The sequence below is a fragment of the Alligator mississippiensis genome, chromosome 2, assembly GCF_030867095.1.
Source record: "Alligator mississippiensis isolate rAllMis1 chromosome 2, rAllMis1, whole genome shotgun sequence".
NCBI lineage: Eukaryota > Metazoa > Chordata > Crocodylia > Alligatoridae > Alligator > Alligator mississippiensis.
The window spans coordinates 275804466-275827953 of record NC_081825.1 but is presented as its reverse complement, the minus strand read 5'-3'; the positions used below and the strand labels follow the sequence as shown (position 1 = coordinate 275827953).

Below are 23488 nucleotides of genomic sequence, written 5' to 3'. Positions count from 1 at the left end.
CAGCCTCCCAGCTAGGCAGCCAGGGGCTGGCAGCCATGATCTCCTCAGCCGTGAGGGTCAGGCACTCGTAGAGGAGGCAGAGATATCCCCTCCAGGTGGCAGCGCACATTGTGGGGAAATGTAGACTTGCCTGGGACACGGTCGAAGCTCAGGGCCCCGTGCCAGGTTCTCAGCTGCACCCAGGGAACCATGGCAATCCAAGGCAGCAGGGTGTAGTAGATCAGGGATTCAAGCAGCTTGTTGTGCCCAGATGGCTGTGACCAGGGGCACACTCAGGGCACAGGCCACGCATGGTAGGAGCCCTGGCCTGGGGCATCTCTCTGGAGAGGCCTGCCAGGGGGAGGGAAGGGGCATCAGCAACTCTGTGTCCCAGCCAGGTGGGAGCCCCTCACCCCCAGAACTCAAGCACCATGAGTGGCATGGGAGCACACTGCCTGGCCTGTAGGGAGGAGAAGCGTGTGGGGAGTTAGTTCAGAGCTAGCCTGGCAGCTGGCAGGGGATGGGGAAAGCAGCCCCTGTGGAAGCAGGAAAGGAAGGCTCAGCCAGCGGCTGCCTGTGTAAGAGCCTACCCACCCAACTTACCATGGACCCTGGGCACCTGTGAGCATATGACCCCTGAACTGAGGCCAGAAGGTGCAGTACAGTGCATGGTACCTCTGAAATGTCACAAACACTCATAAAAAGCTGGTGTCCTTGCTGTGCAGGTCTAGCAGCTGCACAAGGGGGAGACCCACCAGCCACGGGCGAAGATGCGGCTGCAAGGATGCTGCCACCATTGACCAGTGTCCACCGCATGTGCTGCCTCTACCAGTGGTGCACCCAGGACAGCATCCTGCTGCTGGACCAGCTGGTCACTGTGCTGGATGAGAAGCTTGTGGACTCTTGGGCCTGGTGAGCCCAGAACCTGGTGAGGGGGCAGGAGAGGGACCAGGCATACCTTTCCCTCGAGGAGGGGCTTACTGCCTTCCTGGAGAGGCTGGCTGAGGCCCAGGACCAGCAGGGCACCATGGTGGCCCAGGTGGTGGTGGTGGTAACGGATGAGGATCAGCAGATTCGCAACACCGTCCTGGCCCTGGCTGTCAGCTTTGTGCCACCCAATGTCCTGCCAGTCAGCTGCAGCCCAGTGGCCCCTGGCAGCCAGCTGGAGCCCAGCACCAAGCCCCCAGTGGGTTTGGGAGGCAGTGCAGTGCTGCCTGCACTAGCCAGGGTCCCCTACCCCAGTTCCTGAGCTCGGCCCCTTGGCGGTCTGGTCCCTTGCCTGGGCCACTGCCTGCCACTCATTCTGCCTCTATGAATCCCCTGAGTGAGAGCTGGTCCATCTGCACATGGGCCCTGCTAGTCCTGACCCCACGGAGGAGGGGAAGTGGGCTGAGTAACACCCACCCTGGCCCCCAGGCCAGCCCCCAGCCACCCATGCTCATTGTGGCATCTGCACCTGTGGGTGTCACCAAAAGCTTGGGTGCCAGGTGTGTCTCCCCCGGATCCACACCATAGGTGCCTCCACTCCAGAAGCTCCCCCCTCAACAATTATCAATGCACCAGTGTAAATAGTTTCATGGGGAAGAAGGTGCTTTATTGGTTGGTGGGTGTTAGGGTTTGAGTTGGGTCTGTTGCTGGGCAGAGAGGGCAGGTGTGTTGATGTGTTCTGGAGGGCAATAAAGATTGGTGTTTGGAAACTGTCTGCAGTGCATGTGGTCTTGGGGGTACACTATGGGCCTAGGGTCTGTGGGTGACCAGCCAGGCACCCTACTGTGGGGGGTGGAGAAGGATGTGGTTCAAAAGTGCCTTGTGCACCTGACCCCTGCTGCTGGATGTATGGCTCACCCAAGGCCTTGTCAGGGTGGACAGCATGGGACAGATACGTTGTTGGTGCTGCTGCCACATCTGGTGCTGCTGGAGCTAGGCGTCCTCTTCCCGCCATGCCTCCCCTGCCCAGGACAGCCTTCCTGGCAATCACCTTGCCCACCCTGAACAGGTGGCTGACATAGCACAGGCTGGTGGGTGTAGCAAGCTTTAGGAAGGTGATGGCCACCTGGGTCTCCAAGGGGAGGGGTGGGTACATGGTGGTATGCTAGTGCTCCAGGTGCAGGCTGAGCTGCTGAACTAGCTCCTTGAATGTGGCCCAGGTCATCCAGAACGAGTCCAGTCACTGGCTGTCATTCCAGGTGTGCTGGATGACATGGTGCCAACAATCCCAGCTGCCAAGTTGGGCCCAGAAGTGGTGGGGCTGAATCCCCAGGAGCTTGTGGACAGTGGCTGTAGTGGCATCCATGTGGATGTCATCAGCGTCCCTGCCTGGGTCTGGGAGGTGGGCCAGGGGCTGGTAGCCGATGGCCCAGGAGCAACAGGGCTCAGGCTGGGCCCTGAGCCCAGGTGTGTGGCCACTCAGCAGGGTCAGCCGGATGGGGCTGAGGCTCACCTGGGCCAGGTGGTGGTCAGTATAGCTGTGGAGCATGGCAAGCACAGCAGTAAGCAGAAGCCTGCAGTGCTGGTTGTCGCTGCTGGGGCCTGTGTGAGGAGCAGCTAGGGCACACTGGGCCAGGCTCTGGGGACAGTGCCCTGGAGGGCTATGCCAGCAGGCTGCAGACTGTTCCAGGCCAGAGAAACATGTGGTGAGGGAGCAAGGCATGGGGCAGCCTTTTCAAAAGCACCCCTAGCACCTAGGCAGCTGTGGCCAAAGTCTGCAGCTCCCTCTGGCTGCTGCTGCAGGGGGCAGAGCAGGGCAGGTGCAGCCCTGGACTGACTGCTCCCATCGGGAGCACAAATCTACCCCCAACAGGACACGTGTAGATGTGTTCCTAGCCAAGGCTTACTGTGCCTGAATTTACAGCGCAGTAAGATTTGGGTACATTAACTGTATGCGTAGAGGCACCCAAAGGGTAGCAATGTCCAACCGATAAAAGGGTATCAGTATGTGAGCAGTGTCTGCACGCCCGGGAGCTACAGGAGGCATTTAGCTGCTGCCAGGTCAGTGCTGATCAACACCTCTCCTGAGCAGGCAGCACCTGAGTAACACAACTCGGCTCTGATACACTTTCTGCTTTGATAAAATTCAAAGGTAAAATTCTTTGATGCTGACTCAGGCAAAAGTCTCATTGACTTCAGTGAAGACTGCAGCATGGGTGAATGATGCACTGCCAATGTTTACATGTAATAACAGCAAGACTGATCATTTTTACAGTCCTTAGGAAGCATGCACCCTTCTCACCTTTTCCTGTGCCAACAATAAAAATGAAAATGCAGCCTGTATATTTATTTGTGATGCCAGGTAACACACTGAATTCAGCGGAATAATCCTTGGTTTCAGTTGGCTTTGATCCAGGCCTTGCATGACCTGTTTGTTTCAGTAAATTAATGCTGGCTCAGAATCTGGGGTCAGCGGGATGCAGCACTAACCCAGCTGTGTGCAGCAAAGGGTTATCCAAAATAGATGTGCTTTTCTTTATAGAATTCCATGTGTTCAGCGAGCCTCTCTCACGCCGTTTGCCTTTCTGGGTAATAGGCAGTTTCACAACAGTTCTGTGGAAACAAATGACTGGCTTACACAACTGCACTTGTTCCAAGGGTAAAGTCTCCTGAAAGGGTATGAATTGCACGTCGTCTGCTGACAGATCATGTGAGAACCAGCACTTGAATCACTTAGTAATGGTGCTCTGACTAATCAAATGATAGCAGTGGATCATCAGACTGGAAAATTTCCTTCTGTTAAATTGTCCACTCAGTTTCTTTTCAGTAGAAAGGGGAACTGCAAGTAGCAGAAGTGCAGGTGCTCAGCATAATGATACAACCAGTTTTTAAAGTAAACATTTTTCCCCACATTTGCCGCAGTCGCTACCCAAAACTTCCAACTCCATTTGAGACCTAGGGCTGTCCTGCAGCAGGGAACATGGAACCTTTTGTTTCCTGTTCACTGGGGATCAAAAGTTGGCTTGGTGGATGTGCTTGGTTTACAAGAGATGAATTGCTTGCTTCAGTACCATCTGTAGTGCAGGTGAAGGCTGAATAACAGTTAGCACCCAGTGATGAGAAGCCAGGGATGTTTCTCTTGCCTCTAAAGCTGGTCTTTCCACCTAGGAGACCATTTCACTTCATCTGGCAGTTCACTGCTGACCTCTGCTGAGGCTTTAAGCATCTCTGATAGAGATTAGATAAAAACGTACTACAAATACAATGGCTCCGGGAGCTCCCAAGTACGTATAGGAGTCACTTGCTGCTACAGCCTTCAGGGGCCTGCAGCTGTGCTCCGCAGTGCCGCTGGCCTGATGTTTGCTCAGTGCAATGTGAAAGTAACCCCTCCCCTCCCTTCCTGACTCTCTGTGAGGTGGATGGTGCTTCAGGATGTGCTGCCAAGCAGTAGAGAACTCAGGGCCTTTCCTGTACCATTTGGGTTGGGGTTCATATGCTCTGCCATTGCTAAAGCACTGTCACAGTCTGGAGTCCTCATATCCTGCTTGTAATTGTGACAGAGGGCTTGTCCATGCTTAGAGATTTACTAAAATAGAGAAATGTCCCAGAATAGCTGTTTAAGCTCCTGTGCGGACAGTCCAAGTCATAGATGCCAAGTACATGGGCATCTGGCCCCTGTAGGGAAGAGGCACCCATCCCTAACTGGGTGGGACAGTCAGTCCCAAAATGGGAACATCAAGTCCTGGTCCCAGGCTGCAAAACTCTTGGACAGTATGTGTCCTGGATTCCCAGTATCATGCAGAGATCCAGGTTCTCTGTTCTTAGGGGGTGCCATGTGCATGTGTACGCACGTACACACATGCGTGGCCAGGAATACAGCCCCAGGCAGTGGTGGAGAGCAGCTTCCCCAGCTGCCTTCAGGTAAGTCTATGGGGGGGGGGGTGCAGATTGAAGCCCCACAGTGAGGGAAGGAGTGGGGCAGGGGCTGGGCCTGGGGGCATTGCCCAACCAAGACAGCGCATGGAGCCCAGGGCCAGGGTGGGGAGTAGAACAGAGCCATGGGCAGCTCTTCCAAGGGGCAGGGAAGGTGGCTCCCTGCTGCTGCAAACACTCCCAGGGAGGGAGGCATAGGGGACATATGGCCCCCAGATTTGTGCGCAGGGTGTGGGAGGATGGAGGCTGACTGCTGCAGGCTCAGGGCTCCTTGCCGTGCTGCCCTTCCCCCAGGCTCCCTGTGCTGGTGGCACTGCCATGGCGAGGCACCCCTTGCCCACCTGGCAGCAGTGGGGGCAGTGGCATGGAGATGTGCTCCACACTGCTGCTGGGTGGGCAGGGGAAACTTCACCATGGTAGTGTGGGGCTCCCAGGAGGAGGGCAGGAGGTCAGGAAGCCCTGAGCCCACAGCGGGCAGCCCACATCTCCACCCCCGCCATGGGCTCTGCTCAGCTCTGCTCCGGCCGTATCACCAGCGGAGCGGGGCATCATCTTAGACCCTCCTCCTGCAAAAATAAAAGTCATCCAATGCCAGAGTAAGAACCCACACAGGGTTTCATAGTGAACTAGCTTCAGGCCTCACTATTCTGGAATAGATACTTTGGTAAATTTCCAGTGCAGACAAGCCCTTAAACTGATTTACTGCCAACACGGGACATTTGGGACATCAAAAGCAAAGCAGTGGGGCAGCAAGAATTCATGTTTATATTAGGATGACAGATTTATTTTTGGAAGATCTGAAGTAGAGGCTGGGGATTCTGTATCTACTCCCTCTCAGATCATCTCCCCAGATCTTGTAGTATGGCTTGCTGTGTGGTTTTTATCTTTTATAGTGCCATGAAATGATCCAGGTGCCCTACATAGAAATAAGAGAATTTCCTCACAAAGAGCTTAGAATCCAGTCTGACCCACAAGCAATTCCATAGTAGCCCTACCCCTGCGAATAAATAGCCTGACATTGTTTTCAATAGGAGATATGCTGACCTCTACAAATCAAGCCAGGAATTTACATAGCTAAATAGCATTTTAGGCCAAGATTCTGAAAAGTAACATCCATGTTTGAACACTTGACTTGGGATTGGTTAGAGAGACCTGATTTTTTTAGGGCATAGCTGTTTACAGCTTCCTGAAAACTTAGGCCCCTTTAAAGAGCTTCCAGGTAGGCTTCCAAAAGCACTACTTACATCTTGTAATCATGACCTGTGTGTTAAATTTGAGGCAGTTCAGTTGGAAAATCTCAACACCTCTAGACTATGGTAATAGTATGGGCCTGGTTTCCACAACTGTCACAGAACATCTAACATAACCCATCCTTCCAACTCCAAAGTCCCATGTGGACACTGATTTCCTAGGTCCCTCCAATGAAGAGGAGGTCTCATCAGTTCAATAAGGAAACATGTACCATTTCCCTTACCCAATAAGTATGAAGTCTGGCTATTCTCCTCTTACCGTCCCCAAGTGGAACATATCCTCCTTTCCTACCAGTACTTTTGCATTTTATCTTGATCCCAATGGGATTTATGTTAACCTCATTAACCATGAATTTGGCAGGGTAAAGATACCCTGATCAGGTTAAGGGCTTTGGAACACAACAGTTTTTCCCTTTGGGATTCCCCAGTGCCTGTTACAGAAGAGGACCAAGTATAGGAACAGACAGAAAGATACAAGGTCATTTATGACAGCCCTCATGTTCTCTTTTGTGCTGTCTTGTGCTGCATGACAGCTTGAACTCATGCCATCTAAGCATAAGAGTATGTTAAGAATTGAACTGATTGGGAATGCATTCAGATCTCACCTGTAATTGTAAAGCAGCAGAAATAATTTCAGACTGGGATGGCTAGAGGGAGTTTGCACTTAAATTCAAATAATTCTGATTTTTAGTCTTTCAAAGACTGAGTGTGCACTGTATTGCTCCAGAAACCTGGAACATCCCAGTAGCCTGATGAAGGAAGGGACTTAGCAGATTTAGCACTTGGTAAGAAATACATACATTTCAGACTCAGATGCCTAGCAAGTTAAATCTAGACTTTAAATCTTCCCAATATGAATGTATTGAGTGGGTGCATCTACACATGCAATTAATGTGAAGCAATAAACTCTGGAGCTTATTACTCTAAGGTTTATCACTCCTGGGTGCACCATTTGAATGTGTGTTTAGGACTGCAGATGTTGAATCGGCTCCAAGCAGTCCCAGTTGAAAGGGGGCCTGGTGGGTCAGCCTGCCAGCCTGGAGCTGCTCCCCCAGCTCAACATGCTGTAGGGGCTGGCTGGGGTGTAAGGGTGCTTCAGTGTGGGGCCAACCAGCAGGCTGCCCCCCTACTGAAGCACCCTCATGCCACCAGCCTGCCAGGGCAGCATGTATGCATGCGTTGCTGCAGACTAAAAATCTCTGCAGCAGAAAAGGACTTGAGAGCGTCCTTACACATGATCCAGGGTTGGGGGGGGGGGGGGGTTCTTTAGTTGGAGCAGTTCTCAGAAGCTGCTCTAATTAATGCACCCATAGCATCTCATGTATTCAGTGTCCCACACTTCAAAATGGCAGCCGGGGTGCTTTAACTAAAGCTTGCTCGATGAGCTTTAGTTAAAGTGCCACTGTTGCCATTTTGAAGCACAGGGACGCTGAATACATGAGATGCTGAGGCTGCTGAAGAGTGTTACTTAGCACACTCCTGTAGACTCAATTAATCAAGTCTGCTCTGACACGTGCTAATTAGTATGGGTCAGAGCAGGCAATGGGCGTGTGTCCAGGTGCTCTGTATTTACAAGTACTACCCTGCTGTTGAGTTAATTAATTTACTCCAGCCTAATAGGGCTGCATGTGTAGACCTGCAGTGTTTATTGTGAAGCTAATTAGTCCACTGCTGCAGAGCTAATTGTTCCCAGTGGGCACATCTACACAAGACATTTACTGAGGGGTTGAGTAAGCTCTGGAGTTTATTGCTTCTGGTTACCTGCATGTGTGGACGTGCCCAGTGGCCACATCTACATGTTCATTAATGTGCCAGGGATGACGCGTAGGGGGAGCATGCGGGTGCACATGCACCCCACTACACGCGGCGGTGTATCCCTTGCAAAAAGGCACCGCTGATACTGTTGGTGGCACCTACGGGCGGTCGCTGCTTGTCACCCTGCCACTGGCACCGCCGACAGTGTTGGTGGGCAGCCCCAATCGCTCCTGGCTATGCTGCCAGTAGTGCCTGCAGGTAGTCACTGACCTGTGGTTGGTACTCAGCCCCCCGCTGCCAGTGCTAGCAGTGTCTGCGGAAACTCCTTGCTCCCTGCTGCCGGGCTCCTGCCACCACCGGCGAAGCTGTGCCCCCCCCCCCCAGCTGCTTAATGAAGTACTAACTAAATGCATAGTAACTACAGTTACTGTGCAGCAGTGCTGGCACACGTTTTTTTTGTGATGCTTACTGTGCAGTAGCCTAATAGCAATGAACAGTAGTGTATTAGCACAGTTTTTGACTGGCATGCTACTTTGCAGTGTTATTAGACTACTTTGCAGTAAATGTCTCATGTAAACATGCCCAGTGTGAAGTCGTTTACTGCTTCTGGGGCAAGATGGAGTCCCATGAGGTCCTGTGAGCTAGGCAGATGAGGACATGTCTGGACACTGTTAATCCTAAAAGATGGTTAGAGTGAAAAAGATACACAGATCCATAAAACTCTTTTGCATGGTTTTCTGTCAGTTATCTGTCTGCTGTTGGTTGTAGCAAGCAATTATTCTCAGATCTAGCACCTGCAGGAAGTACGCAAACTGTTTGGGGGCTGTTCTGGATAAATGAAACAAGTGTATACCAATGACTATATGGTGCCACAACTATCATTAAAAGAAACAATATTTTGCTCTCAGTGGTTTACCTGCCTCCGCAAGCTACAGTGACTGAGTGTTTGTATACGTGCATAATCCCAGGGTAGGAATCCCCATCCAGGAGAAATCAGAAGAGCAGCAGCTTGGATTCTAGTCAAAGGTGGAAGTACCAGTTGCAGAGGGCACAACCTCCCATGGGTGGCAGAGAGATTTCATTTCCCCACTGCACAGTGAGTACATGAAATTCAGCCACCCTGTCATTGCATGGACGTCTTGTATTTCACCCATGGAGCTCACCAATGTCTGTACGCTACATATCACTAGGTATGCAGCATCTTTGAAACTGAAGGATCCCAAGGGATATCTCAATTTATGCATACACACTTCCTTTCAGAAATAGAGGGTGTCAGCCAATTGCATAACATGAGTGGGATGGCATATGAGTCACAGACCTTGGGTCAGACCTTGATGCATTACAAAGAACAGCCCAGTCCTGCACGCGATGAATTTGATGTATTCTCGGTTCCTCATTTGTCCAGAATAGCTTGCCTTCTCTCAACAACATTAACTCAAGACTCAATAAAACAGACGATAACAAGTTCAACAGCATCATCAGTTATTTGATGCAAGTTTGGCTGAAGCACTTCACAAAGGAGTCAAAAGTATTTAGTTTAAACAATGCAGCAGGGGTGAAGAGAAAGAGGAGTAAACATTCCCAGCCCCACGGAGCAGGACCATCCTCATTTCCTTTTATACTTGGTGACTCCAATACAAGGCAGGGGCCCCTTGAAAGTATATATGAAAATGTGGTGGGAATTATGGAACCCAGGTCAATCCTCCTGCCCCTCCAAACATTTATATGCCAGTTGAAGCTGGCAGTAAGTTGAATTAAATCACTTGCATCTTGCATAACGACCCCTTTTCTAAGCATAACTTTGTGGGGGGTTTTCCTGGCACTTGGCCTGGTCCTGTGGTTCTTGGATCAGATACCCCTGCTGCAATGGAAGTTACATGCATCTTGCCTAGGGAGAATTGGTTCCTATAAGAACATTAACATTAAGGGGAACTTTGCCTGACTAAAGACTGTGAAATCAGGCCAATGATGGATTCAAGCCTGCATTTAAATCGACGACTGCCATTTTCATTCTTCACTGAGGAGGTGGAAAACCTGTTTGAGGTTAGTGCAGGCATGTGCTTTTGTACTGGGATGTTTTTACAGGAAATCAAACCTGCAGTGAGATTTCAATGGTGGGCTCTGAACCCCTGAATAGAGAACTGGAGAAAGCAGGAGCATTGGCAAGTTCAGTTTGTAACAGTATGGATTTACTCATGTTATAATACAGCATGGGCTGATGATATGATTAGATCACGGAAAAGAAGCATCCAATACTGGGTAAAAAGAGAAAGGTATTTTTTTTTAACTTCTTTGACCTTGAGCCCCTTCACAGATCCATTTGATATAAAACAGAGCCTGCTGTGTTGGGCCTTGCTTTTCACTTGAACCTTTTTATGCTATAAAGTTCTCCACAACTAAAATGTTATTTTGCAGTGATTATAACATATAAGTGGAAATAAATACATTTAGCTGGACATTATCATACAACAGATGTAATTAAAACTACTGTACATCTAATAGGAGAGAGACATGTTTCAATTTGCAAATATGCACCAGTGGAAATGCATAAGTTCCATTTTTCAGTGAAAGTACTGTATAGAAGGGATTACAAGTGCATGTACAGTATTAGCGTGCATATTTCACATGTGTGAGATGCCAAGGTATGTATGGAGTTTTGCTGCATAACACAATCCTATGCCACTGAATATATCAACCATGGCCCAGAATTTATTCAATTCAGCCTTGTCCAGAGAGCCAGCACTAGGCACAGGCACCAGTTAAGCCCTAAAAATAGGACTTAACGTATGCACAGGCCTTGTACAGGCACTCTGCATGGAGGTTGCCATTCAGGTTGTTATGGGACAATTGTTCACCCTACTGTAGAAACTCAGGAGCAACTGGCATAAAGCTCCATTGGCTACTTATGATATGCAGAGTTTATCTATTGGCATACAGAGGTTTTGAGGTTTAACACTTCAAGTTTAAGTATGAACATTCCCATGAAAGCTGCATTTACTTCTACAGCTGAATTCTCCTGAGAAATGCCCTGGAATCAGACAGCATCTATACTTAGCATCCTGCCCTCCCCTGCTAAAAGGCTGAGCCCCCAGTAGCTTCTGATGTTAGTGACAGAAGCTCTCATGAGATAACCTGTCTCAGTCCTTCAGAGATACCTCCACACACAGTACAAGAGTTCTCCCACTATAAAAAGTCTGGCTCTTTGATGACTAGAACCTGGGTTTCTTCACTGGCTTTTGCTTTATAAATAAAGTGGAAATCTTTCTTGGGTTCAAATTTCAGCAAGTAGGATTTTATGTGATGAGGGAAGGCATCATCAGCAAGCTGCAGGCATCTGTTGTCCACCTCAACAAAGAGCCCATAGTCCTGGGGATCTGATACCTCAAACTTCTCAGCACATTGCTGGCCTAGCTGCAGCGCCGTCGTGTCATTCCGGGAGGCCAATGTCCTTGTCTGGGACTCGGGCTCCATAAAAGAGATGGAGATGAAATCCTGCCAAGACAAACAAGCGGGAGATCTAGCTATTGAGGCTCTGACTTTAGGAGATACCAGCGACGACAGCATATTAGACATGGGCCCAGGGAGCAAAGTTCATTCCAAATTCAGACTTCCCTAGAGTCAGGGATGTTTCAGTGGTAGGATTTTGGTATGAATTACTCCGGCAGGGGAATGGAATGTGTTACTGTATTTACTCGATTCCAACACGAGGTTTTTCTCCTGTTCATCTTGGGAGAAATAAAGCTTTGACTTAGCATCGAGTATCACAGTTGGAAGCTGTGAGATGCAGCTGTGTGGGGAGCCCAGTTGGGGCAAGGACAGCATCAGCATCCCTGCCTGCTTCCCTCCTCCCATTCCTTTCTTGGCAGGGAGCCAGGCAGGGAAGGAGGAATCTGCACCCTACTGCTGTGATCTCCAGCCAGCCGTGCTCCGTGTAGAGCAGCTCCTAGCTGGAGCAGTCATAAGCAACTGTAGCAGGCACCCGGGGAGTTCCAGAGCTACTCTGGTCCCACGCTGCAGTAAGCAGCTATGCAGGGAGCCTGGCTCTGCAGCATGCAGAGTGCTCCTGCTCTGAGCCATCAGGGGAGACAAGGCAGGTGGGAGAGGAGCTGGGCAGGGAAGGAGGAATCTGCCCACAGCAGAACCATGCTCCCTATCTAGGCGCTTCCTGCAGTGTAGACAGGGCAGGAGCAACTCTGGGTCTCACCCTGTCTCTCCATCAGTAGGGAAAGCAGCAGAAGGGGAATAGGCAGGGAGACGAGAGGTGGGGAAGTGGAGGGGGGAGGGGGAGACAGCAGGGGCAAGAAGTGGAGGAGGGCAAGTTGCCTGCTTCCTCTGCTCTCTCCCCACCTATGCTTCCCCCCCTGCTTTCTCCTCTGCCTGTTTACCTGCATTTGGCTTCCTGTCACCTGCCCACCTCCTCTGACTCTGCTTTCCCCACTTCTTGCCCCTTGCCACAGTTTTCCTACTGCAGCAGTGAAGGGGACAAATTTAAGGTGACTCTCCAATAATTAGATTTTGGACATGGAAAATTATAACAAATTTATAATTACTCATGTCTAGAATCTGGGGGGGGGGGGGGGTCGGGTCATCTTAAATTCAAAGTTGTCTTTGATTCCAGTATGTACAGTATACATCATGGAAAAAAATATATATACATACATATCTTTCAGGTGTAAAAATCAAGTTTGATGCCAATTTTGATCCAGAAAAAAGTGTGCCCCACGTATTAAAGTTTGGGAGACCCTATAATAGCGTAACTGAAAGGGGTGACTGGGGCAGTACTTACAGACACCATCTTTGTTGGGGGGCTACAAAAGTAGCTACTGCAATCTGCATGAGGCAGCTGGCACTGCCCTGTACATCGTGGCTGCCACAGGCCTGAAGCTGCCCTGCTACACCTCTGCTATCAAGCTCTCCCCCAAAGACTATTCACTGTTATGCCCTGATGCAGAAAATAATTAAAAGTGATTAGTCCCATTGAAGGCAGTGGGACTGCTCACATGCTGGAACTGAATCATCTGTTTAAGTCCTTCAACATGTCACAGCCTTGTTGAATATCTCTCCTGCGATGCAGTCTGTGCTCTTGGAAATAGTTCCCCCCCCCTCCCCTTTGCCTGTGGTACACCACCCAGCAAAACAGGAAGTAAAACGGTATATGATGAGCATGAGTAAGTCCTGTCCTGCCTCAAAACCAGAGGACTCCTAGACTAGGAGAAGACTTGCTTCATTGCAGTCCTCCCACCTCTGTGAGGTAAGGACAACATGGGATAGTGTCTTCCCCTTCTTTCTTCAGTTGGAAGGTACTGAAAGAACGGCTGTTGTGAGACAGACTCCAATTGCACTCGGATTAGGAGAGCAATGATTCCATACCCCGCACGGAACGCTCAAGTCACAGTTCTAGGCAACTCACAGCCACAGGCGTCCTTTTCATCCAAAAGGATTAAAAATAATGCAGCCTTTTTGGTCAGGAAGAATTCTGGCTCACAACTGAAGAGGGGAAGTTGGGAAATCTTGCAGGTTATTTTGCATATGACCTGATAGAGGGATCTTACTTCTGAAAAGTGAAGCCTGACTCTACAAAGGGACTGATTAAAGATGCTAGAGAACTGCAAAGTATCTAGACCATAAGTGACTAAGATATGGCCTGTGGGCTGGATCCAGTTCACGAAGCCATGTCATCCAGCCTGCAGGGCTCTCCATGGGTCTGAAAATATAGAGGTGGGGGAATGCTGGTAATGTTAACTGCTGTGGCTCCTGAGTTGCAACAATTAATGCTTCTGCCACTCATCCTACTGCCAAATTTCTGTACCTGCGGGGGGGCCCTGAAAGACAGATGATGTGGCCTCACATGCCAGATCAGGCCTGCCAACCATCCCTATGCCATTCACCTGGCCTATGGGGCCAGATGAGATGGGTTCCACTGATCTAGATCATTCCCTTGCCAGGAAGGGGCTCTTCCCTCCAGCACATTTTTGTAGTGCTCTGGACTAGAAATAGTCCAGTTTCTATTTAAATGGCTCAAGTGAAGAGTAAAAGGCTGACAGCCTACACAGGTGATCTGTTTGTGATAAGAAGAGCACTTGTTAACATCTGCATTGCTTGAGTCCTACTGCCAAACAGACCTACACACTGGAGGGAAGTATGAGGAACATCTTCTCCACATCCATTAAGTGCTCCCTTGTGCATGCTGGATAAATTGCCATGGGCACGTCTACATGAGACATTTACTCTGCCGATGACTAATTAACTGCACATTAAATTCTCAGTGTTTACATGTGTAGCCCTATTAGGGAGCACCAAACTAATTAACTCTGCAGCAGGCTAGTACTTGTAAATACAAGTCCTGCCCTGCTCCAGAGTTTATTTTCATGCGCAGCATCACGTGTGTAGATGCCAACCTAGTTGGTTGGGGCACAAGGGTGCTTCAGTGAAGGGGCTGCCTCACGGCTAGCCCCAAACTGAAGCACCCTCGTGCCCCAGCTAGCCCCTCTGCACCACACTGAGCCTAGTTGGAGCAGCCCCAGGCTGGCAGGCTGAACCCCCAGACTCCCTGCCAGCCTGTGACCCAGCTCAATGTGCTACGGTCAGGGCGCATGTGTAAATGGTGTGCCTAGGAGCTTCCCAGGAGCAATAAACTGTGAAGCAATAAGCTCTGCAGTTTATTGTTGTACACTAATGGCACATGTAGAGGCTCATAAAGCCTGAGCAAAAGGATTTTTGCTGCCACCTTGTGGTTGAACACAGAGTATTGCAAACAGTGTATGAACGTTCATTTAGTGTTTGTGGAATGTCCTGGATTGACAGAACATTTATCTAAGAATACAAGACAGGAAGCAACTCTAGAAGTTTTCTTACCCATGAAAACTGCTGAAATGTCCTGGAAACACATCTAGGAAGAAGAAGGCAACTTAGTCTTTCTGCCCTTTTGCCATCCCCAGCCTCTTAATCCTGGACCAACAACATGGATGCTAACTTGTATCAACTTTGAGAGTGTTTACTGTGATGTGGACACTTTTCCCCATAGCAGGTAGACAGAGACAACTATCTTATCTAGTAAAATTTTAAAGCCACAGCTGATATAAACCTGCTGCTTAATGATATAAGGAAGAGGAAGAGATAAGAAGCAGATTTGTTTGAATGTCTCAACATTAAGGGAAAAAGGGAAAAATCAGGGATGAGGCCACAGGGTTTAATCAGGAAGAGGAGGCAGGTGATACCCTTTTTTTTTTAGTATCTCACAGAAGCTTTAAAAAAAATCAGGACCTGATGTTAATGGCAATTTAATTACCAGACTTCTGTTGGAAAAACAGCATAGAAACACCCTGCCCAAAAACTTCTTGGGATATGCTGAGGGCAACTTTTTGTTTGAGGCGGCAAAGGATGTGTCAATGGTAACAGTTACGTTCTGTTTGATTCTTATTAATTAGCTGAAAAGCTAAAGGTAGAAGGTAATGTGGGTTTAAGTGATTCCAGAATGAGAGAGTTCCCTATAGAAAGAATAGAAGGAATGAAAGCAGCAGAACAAGGATAACTGACTTCTAAAAAGCAGGCTTGAACACTTGGAGAACTGGTATTTTATGGGATGATAATCTAAGAGATAAAGGAGTAACTGAGACTATTATTAAAAGCACAATGGAACTATCCCAATGCAGAGGAAAGATGCATACTATAGGAAGAAGCCATTATGACTGCATTGGCAGCTCTTTCATGACCAGAAAACTATAAAGGGATGAAACAAAAAGCAGAAACACACATGAGTATGCAGGCAGAGAGTGAGCGTGAAGGCACCAAATCCAGAAGACTAATGCACAAAACAAGTTACAACTAGTGAGGGCCATAAGAGGCAATGGGAAAAGGTTCTAAAATTGAATTAGAACATGGCTGTCCAGTTTCTGAGTGGCAAGGGACCCCATGCTCCCATAACATCCCACAAGGGCTGAACACAAGTGCCCCTCACCATGTCAGTGACCCCGCACCCTGGCACACTGTGCCATGTGTCCCCCCACCATACCAATCAGCATATTCCCCCGCGAGCTCCAGGGCCAGAGCTCCCAAGCTCTACATACTGTCCCATGTGCCCCTCCCCACACTGTAACATGCTGGCATGACACATAGGGTTTTTGATTCACTTCCTGCCCCCTCCACCCCAGACTGCCTTGGCCCTATCAACAGTAACACATTGTCCTCTGGACTAGGAGCCCAGGGGCCGCAGGTTAATGCTTTAGGGGCCACATGCAACGTATGGGCTGCCTGTTGGATAGCCCTGGATTAGAAGTAAGGAGAAGATGAAGAAAGATATTTGTCCATTACTTATCAAGGAAGTAGAGAAAGTAATGGATGATGCAGGCAAAATTGATGTACCCAATGCCTTCTTTGCTTCAGTTTTCACCAATAAAGCTGTGACTGTATACTTAACCAGATCAATTTCAACTAGGGAATAGGAGTGAAGGCTAGAATAGGGAAAGAACAGGTCAGCAAAGTAAATAGGGTGATAACATTCACCTTAGAATACTCAAGGAATTAGCTAAAGCTGTTTCTGAACCCTTGCCTATAGAGGAAATCCCAGAGGCCTAGAGAAGGGCCAATGTAATATTTAAGGGGAAAAAGGAGGATGTGGGGAATTGTAGACCTAGAAAAATACCTGACAACCAGAAAAATACTGGGACAAATTCTGAAACAACTGATAAGCAGCTAGGGAATACTGAAGTGATAAAAAACAGCTAACATGGAATCATCAAGAACAAATTACTAGGGGTGTGTGAAGCAGGCCCTATTTGATTCGGATTCAGATCTGACCTGAATCGGGGACAGCAATTCGATTCGTTGATTTGGATCACTATCCCCGATTCAATTCAGCCGAATCTGAATCTGAAGATTCAATGCTGATTTGGAGAATCAGCGATTCAGACATAGACACAGCTTTAAATGTTTTTTCTACATACCTTGAGGTACCAGTGCAGCTCATGAATGCTATGATGCTGGGGCAGATGGAGCGTCCCACAGGAGTGCGCGGGGGCAGGGGCAGCATGCTCTCCGGTAAACTCAGAAGTGAACCGGAAGTACTTCCGGTTCACTTGTGGGTCTGCCAAAGAGCGCATGGGTGGCCCCCTGTGCCCCCCCCCCGGCTCAGTGATCAGCTGCAGAGGGACTCTGGGGTGCCCCCCCAGACCCAGGAGGCACCAGTCGCTGAGCCGGGGGGATGGGGCGGGGGCACAACGTGCTCTCTGGTGGACCCGGAAGTGGACTGGAAGTGCTTCTGGTCCACTTCTGGGTCTGCTGCTGAGTGTGCTGGGGAGCCCCCTGCGCTTCTGTGGGATGCGCCATGCACCCCAGCATCGCAGCATTCACAAGCCATCTGCTACCTAGAAGTACGTAGAAAAAACATTTAAAGCTGTGCCTATGTCTGAATTGCCAAATCTTTCTGACTCGATTCAGAGCATTCTGATTCAATTTGGAGAGATTAAAGGGTCCTCTGATTTGATTTGGATTCGGAGATTCAGCCACCAAATCGGGCTGAATCTCTGCTGAATCGAATTAGGGACTGAAGCTTCACACAGTCCTACAAATTATGTCAAAACAATCTAAATTCTTTCATTGACCAGATAACTGTCAAAGGGGAAAAGCATAATATAGCTTGAGTTTAGTTAGGCTTTTGACACCATCTCATATGACAGTCTAATAAGTAAATTAGGAAAATATATCCTAGATAGAATTACCATAAAGTGAGTGCCTAACTTGTTGAAAACCTGTACTCTACCAGTAGTTGTCAATGGTTTGGTATCCGACTAGGAAAGATGTGCGCAAGCTGAAAAGATTGCAGACGATACGAGGTTGAGAAAACAAGACCTAGGAGTTAAAGTTCAAGGAAATGAGCATGTTCTGTCTAGAAAAGAGAAGACAAAGTGGAAGGAAATGATATCAGTCTTTTAATATGTAGAAGGGTGTTAGAGAAACTGATGATCAGTTTTTCCCCATGTCAGCTGGAAATGGGACAATAAAAATTTGGCTTAATGGTCAAAGATGATTTAAGTAGATATAGGGTGCTTGTACACGTGATGGGGGTTTAGTTCGGTTTAGATCTCCCTAAATTGAAACACTGGCCTTTAAAGAACCCATGGTTTCCACTGTTTCAGTTTAAGGAGAACTAAACTGAACTAAACCAAACCCCTGTCACATATATACAAGGGTTAGGGGCCCAATCCTTAGAGCTTACCTGCCTCTCCCATGGTGGGGGGTGGAGGGTGAGCTGCCAGTGGGCTGAGCGGTCCCTGAGCTGTGGGGGACTCCAGTGCTTCATTCTGTGGTGGTGGTGCCCCCCAGGCGGCACCCACACGTTGGCATGGCACCCGGCTCGGGCAGTTCCAGGGGATGCTGCAGCCACAGAGGGAAGCACTGTACCCCCTGCAGCTGTGGAGGGAAACACTGGGCTCCCACACAGCTCAAGCAGGCAGGCAGGCCCCAGGAGGGGGGAAAAAAAGAGATCAGGTTCCTTGCCACTTTTTTTTTTTCTTCAGTTGAGCCTGCTTGCTCCAGCTGCTGCCAGGTTGCACAGCCCCTGAGCTGTGCCTGGGGGGTGCCTCCGCTGTAGAGGGAAGCACCAGGGTCCCCTGCAGCTCAGGGAGCGCTCGGGCCACCAGCAGCAAGCCCCCCTCCCCCCCCCACCGCCATGAGACAGACATGTAGGCTCCAGAACCCCTGCAAAGTCCCTGCTACCTTCTCACCACCTGGGACTGCCTGGGAATGGCTGGCTTGCCCCTGGGGCAGAGCAGCAAGGCAGCAGGGTATGTTGGTGACGGGAGAAGGTGATGGGAGAAGGTGGTGGGGACAGTGCACAGTGTGCTGAAAGCCCGCCAAGCCTGAGCTTCCCTGAGCACGTTGGCTTCCAGTGCCCCGTGCACCATTGCACTCTGTTAGGTAGCAAACTAAAACTCCTCCAACAGGTTTTATCTTGCTACGTTACAAAGTCATTTAAAGTGAGCATGCAAACAGCGACACTATTAAAGTGGAATATGCTGCCGAGAATGCAAACAGCAATGTCATCAAAGCAGTGCAAAAGGGCATTTAAGGTGCTTTAAAAGCCAATTTTGTTTCATATACAAAGGCCCATAGAGGAAAACTGTCTAGGAGGGGATCCCTAGGGAGGGTGTGGAATTCCCATCAATGGAGACTTGTTAAAGCACATTAGACAAGCATCTATCAAGAAGGGCCGGTGTACTTGGATCCTACCTCAGTGAAAAATAATATACTAGATAACCTCTTAAGGTCCCTTCCATTTCCATGATGCTATAGCATCATCCCAGTATGAACAAAAATAGCCTTGGGCAAACCAGTTACTTTGGTGATTGCCCATCCTCAGTATCTTCCACTGCCTTTGGTAGCCCATCACACAAACTTAATAAACAGAATGTAGAGTTAGCTGTTATTTTCAGTCATGCCTTCTCTTCTACCAGCTGTATCACAACTGGCATTTTTAATTTCTGTTGCAGCTACAATAAATTTTAAATAGAGCTTTTTCAAACTCTGCCTCATTGGTTAAGGAACACTTTCCCCCATCAGTACATGTATACGACTGTCTGTCATGCTAATGGGAGTTACCTGCACAGATGATCTGGACGCCCGGGCCTTGTTGAGTGTTCTTCGCCTCTCCCAGCGGTGAATGGAGTCCTGCACTTCCACACTGAGCTGCCGAGTCACCGTTATCTTATCATAGTTTTTGATGTGCTCCAGGGCTCCATAGGTGGTGGTTAAATAATAGGAACCTAGGAACAGATAGATCCCAAAGCAACATTATAACTGAATCTACTGCTGATTTGTCCTTCCACCCTCTCTGCTTCCCTATTCATTTAACATCTACAAATTGTCTACATCTTGGATTATGGGTGTTGTAGGGTGGATTGTTTTATCTCCCTGTACCGGGGGACAACGGAGCTCTGACTTCTGTTGGAGTCTCCTGATGTTACATCAGTAGAAATAATAATAATTATCACAGTACACAGCATTCTGGTTCATGTAGCTGGGCAGGTAATGGAAGCTACTGGACTTGCATGTGTCATTCCCCATAGATAGATTCATAGATTGTTAGGGGCTGAAAGGGACTTTGTAGATCATCGAATCCAGTCCCCCTGCACTAGGCAAGAAAAGACAACTGGGTCCAAGTGACCCCAGTGAGGTGACTGTCCAGTCCCCTTTTGAAGACTTCCAGGGTAGGTGACTGCACCACCACCGGAGGGAGTTTGTTCCACAGTCTGGACACCCTGACCATAAAGGATTTTTTCCTGGAATTGAGCCTGAAGTGGCCTTCCAGGAGTTTGTATCCATTGCTCCTGGTCTTCCCAGGGGTGCCCTGGCAAACAACTGTTCACGGAGTTCTTGATGTACTCCCCTGATGTAGCAGTAAGCCGCTACCAAGTCCCCTCTCAGCCTTCTTTTCTATAGGCTGAAGAGGCCCAAGTCCCTTGGCCTCTCCTTGTATGGCTTGTCTTGCAAGTCCCTGATCATGCGGGTGGCTCTTCTCTGGACCCTCAAGTTCTTCCACATCCTTGTTGAAGTGCAGCACCCAGAACTGGATGCAGTATTCCAGCTGTGGTCTCACCAGTGCGGAGTACAGTGCGAGTATCACTTCCTTAGTTTTGCATGAAATGCAACAGTTAATGAATGCCAGCATGTTGTTTGCCCTGCTGGCCACAGCATCACACTGCTGGCTCATGTTTATGCGATGGTCAATCACTACCCCTAGGTCCCTTTCGGCCATGGTGCAAGTCAAATTGTTGCCACCGAGCCTGTAGGTATGTTAGGGATTGTTTGCCCTGAGATGGGGCACCTTACACTTCTGAGTGTTGAACTTCATCTGGTTCTGGTCTGTCCAACTCTCCAGCTTGTCCAGGTCTGCCTGTATCTGCAACCTATTTTTTGGCATGACCATGTCCCCCATAACATAGATGAATGAAAGCAATGGTGGCATTGTTAAAGACACCTTCAGGTTAAATGTAGAATCACTGTAAACTCATACAGGATCTTCTTCCAGAGATAAACCAATTTCACCAGCCTTTGCCTTATAATGCAAGCTAAAGCAGGCACTATATTTTTTGTTTTGGGCATGTCTGGTGCCCCCAGTGCTGGAAATGGAGCGGGCCTTCCCACTTACTCAAAAAGAGGAGGATTACTCAAAGGTTTCTCCCTCTGTGAGCAGCCAGGCACAGGTTGGCCATTTATGGCTCACCCCATTCTGTAAACGCAGTGGAACATGTGCTGAGCCTACCTAACAATAGTAGTGTAAATGCATTCAACCCATGCATTCAACAAGGACTAGAGCATAGTCCTTACTTGGGATGCAATTATTGCATGCACAAATACAGACTGGGGAATAATTAGCTAGGTTGCAGTACTGCAGAGAAGGACCTGGAGGTTACAGTGGACTACAAACTGAGTAAGAGCCAACAGTATGCTCTTGTTGCAAAAAGGCCAGCCATATACCAGGTTGTATTAACAGCATTGTCACCTGCAGATCAAGAGAAGTGATTCTTCTGCTCAATTCAGCACCGATAAGGCCACACCTGGAGTACTGTTGTCCAGTTTTGGGCCTCACACTTCAAGAAAGAGATGCACAAATTGGAAATAGTCCAATGCAGAGCAACAAAATGATTAGGGGCCTGGGAAGTATGACTTATGAGGAAAGGCTGAAAGAATTAAGGTTTTGTAGTTTGAAGAAACGAAGACTGAATGGGGATTTGATAACAGCTTTCAAATACCATTTTTAAAGAGGATGGAGATGAGCTTTTATCTGGGGCTATAGGGACAGGAATAGGAGCAATGAACTCAGCTACAGCAAAATAAATTTAGTTTTGAGATTAGAAGGAACTTTCTGATTATGAGAGTGATCAAGCATTGGAACCGGCTACTTAGAGAAGTCATGGAATCTCCATCCCTAAAAATTTTCAAAAACAAGTTGGACAGACACTTGGCTGGGATGGTTTATTCAGGGATGATTCTGCCTTGAGTAATGGACTGGACTAGATGACCTTGTGAGATCTCTTCCAGGCCTACTCTCCTATGATCCTGTGATTATATGGGGATTACCAGTAGCACTTAACTGGCAGGGATCAAAAGAAGCTGCAATAGGGTAGAAGTTTGTAGCCTGTAGGCAAGTGGGTGAAGAAGAGTTATGCTGGGACTGTTTCTTTCATGCTGCCAGACTGGACTGTTCATAAAACTGGAACAGGAATTCTAGCAAGTGGGCCTGAGTCACCAGCAGCCTTCATTGTTGGCAGTTCGAGTAAGGGAATCCTCTCTTCCTCAGTGTGTGAGTGCCCTTGGAGACCCTCCAGGGCTGAAGCCTAAGAAGCCTAATGTGTGAAGCAGTTGATGCACTTGCTTCAGAGCATGCAATGTACCAGTGTGCTACCAGACATCTGGGATATGACTGTACCACAACACAGTCAGCGATGCCTGGCCATGGATCAGATCTGGTATTGCTAGTAAGTGCCAAGGAACCAGTATCTCTAAATCTGGGTAAATAACCTTGATACTTTAACTTCCAGGTCTGTGCTTTAGCCACAAAATGTTTCTTCCCCTCTAGCAGGGATAAGCTGCACTTCTTAGTCTGCTAATTCATAATTTACACACAAGCACTTGTTTCCATGTTTGCCCAGTACATGCCTAAGTTAGATATGGGCAAGGAGGTAATGTTTGACAGCCAAAAATGAGCTTGCTTAGACCAAGGATTCATGACTAGAATCAGTTCAGTTTCAGGCATGAAATGTGACAGACTTGAAATCTTTTGAGCTACTTACCAAAGCTAGAAACATAATCACATTCAAGCTTGGTTCCAATCAAGAGTTAACAATTAAGGGACAAGCTCAGATCCAAGGATTTCAACTTTGTGTCCCCCAAATTAAATGGAGTTTAGCTTTGAGGTACTGAGTACCTCATCTCTACTTCACAATTTTAACATGTCCTGCTGGCTTCCAAGTTTGTTATCTCCTCTCATTCTCAAATAAAAAACTCCAGTTGTAGATGATCAAAACAGTCACTAGATGGCGATTCCACAACATACAATTCTGGCTGCTCTGACAGCTCTCTGTAATGTTTCCTCTTTTTAAGTGAAACTCACAACAATTCTCATGGTTGGTCACACAAATGGTGTCTGGGAAGCACTTTGCATAAGGACGATATGTTCAGAACACGGTTTTCAACACAGCAGTCTCCTGGCACAGGAGGCAAAGCAACAGTAATTTAATTGTCCTTCTTCAGAGGGATCCCACTACTGCAATGAATGTTACTCCATAGGAATCCAGGCCTGGAAGGGACCTCCTGGTCCCTGATTACTGAGTCCAGTACCCTGCCATTGCAGGAAAATATATCGTAACATCTTTTTCAAGCTCCATCTTAAAAATAGTTAGGTTTTTTGCTGCTACTGTTCCATTAAGAAGGCAGCTCCAGAATCAGATTGTTCTGATGGTTAGAAACCTTCTTCTAGTTTTTGGCTTAAATGTATTGTCCAATTTGTACTCATTTATTCTTTATTTGTTCCTTGGCTTAAATAATTCTTTTCCTCCCTGGTGTTTCTCCTCTCCTCAATGATGATCATCATATCCCCTTTCTAACCTTAACTTCACTAAACACCTTTGGTCTCCCCTCATATAAGA

The 23488-nt window shown here is 48.2% G+C and overlaps 1 protein-coding gene across 5 annotated transcripts in view; it reads right to left on the bottom strand.

Moving 5' to 3' along the window:
• RIN3 (Ras and Rab interactor 3) overlaps positions 1 to 23488 on the bottom strand; it is a 151460-nt gene that overhangs the window by 30693 nt on the left and 97279 nt on the right. For 2 of the 5 annotated variants that reach the window (XM_059723180.1, XM_059723181.1), the window contains exon 9: positions 19440 to 19603. In XM_059723180.1, coding sequence (XP_059579163.1) covers positions 19440 to 19603 — 164 coding nt within the window. Of the gene's footprint in view, positions 1 to 3238; positions 3520 to 10011; positions 11337 to 14699; positions 14734 to 19439; positions 19604 to 23488 lie in introns of those variants that run through there. The other 3 variants (XM_019481656.2, XM_019481657.2, XM_014596499.3) reach the window with 3 other exon arrangements.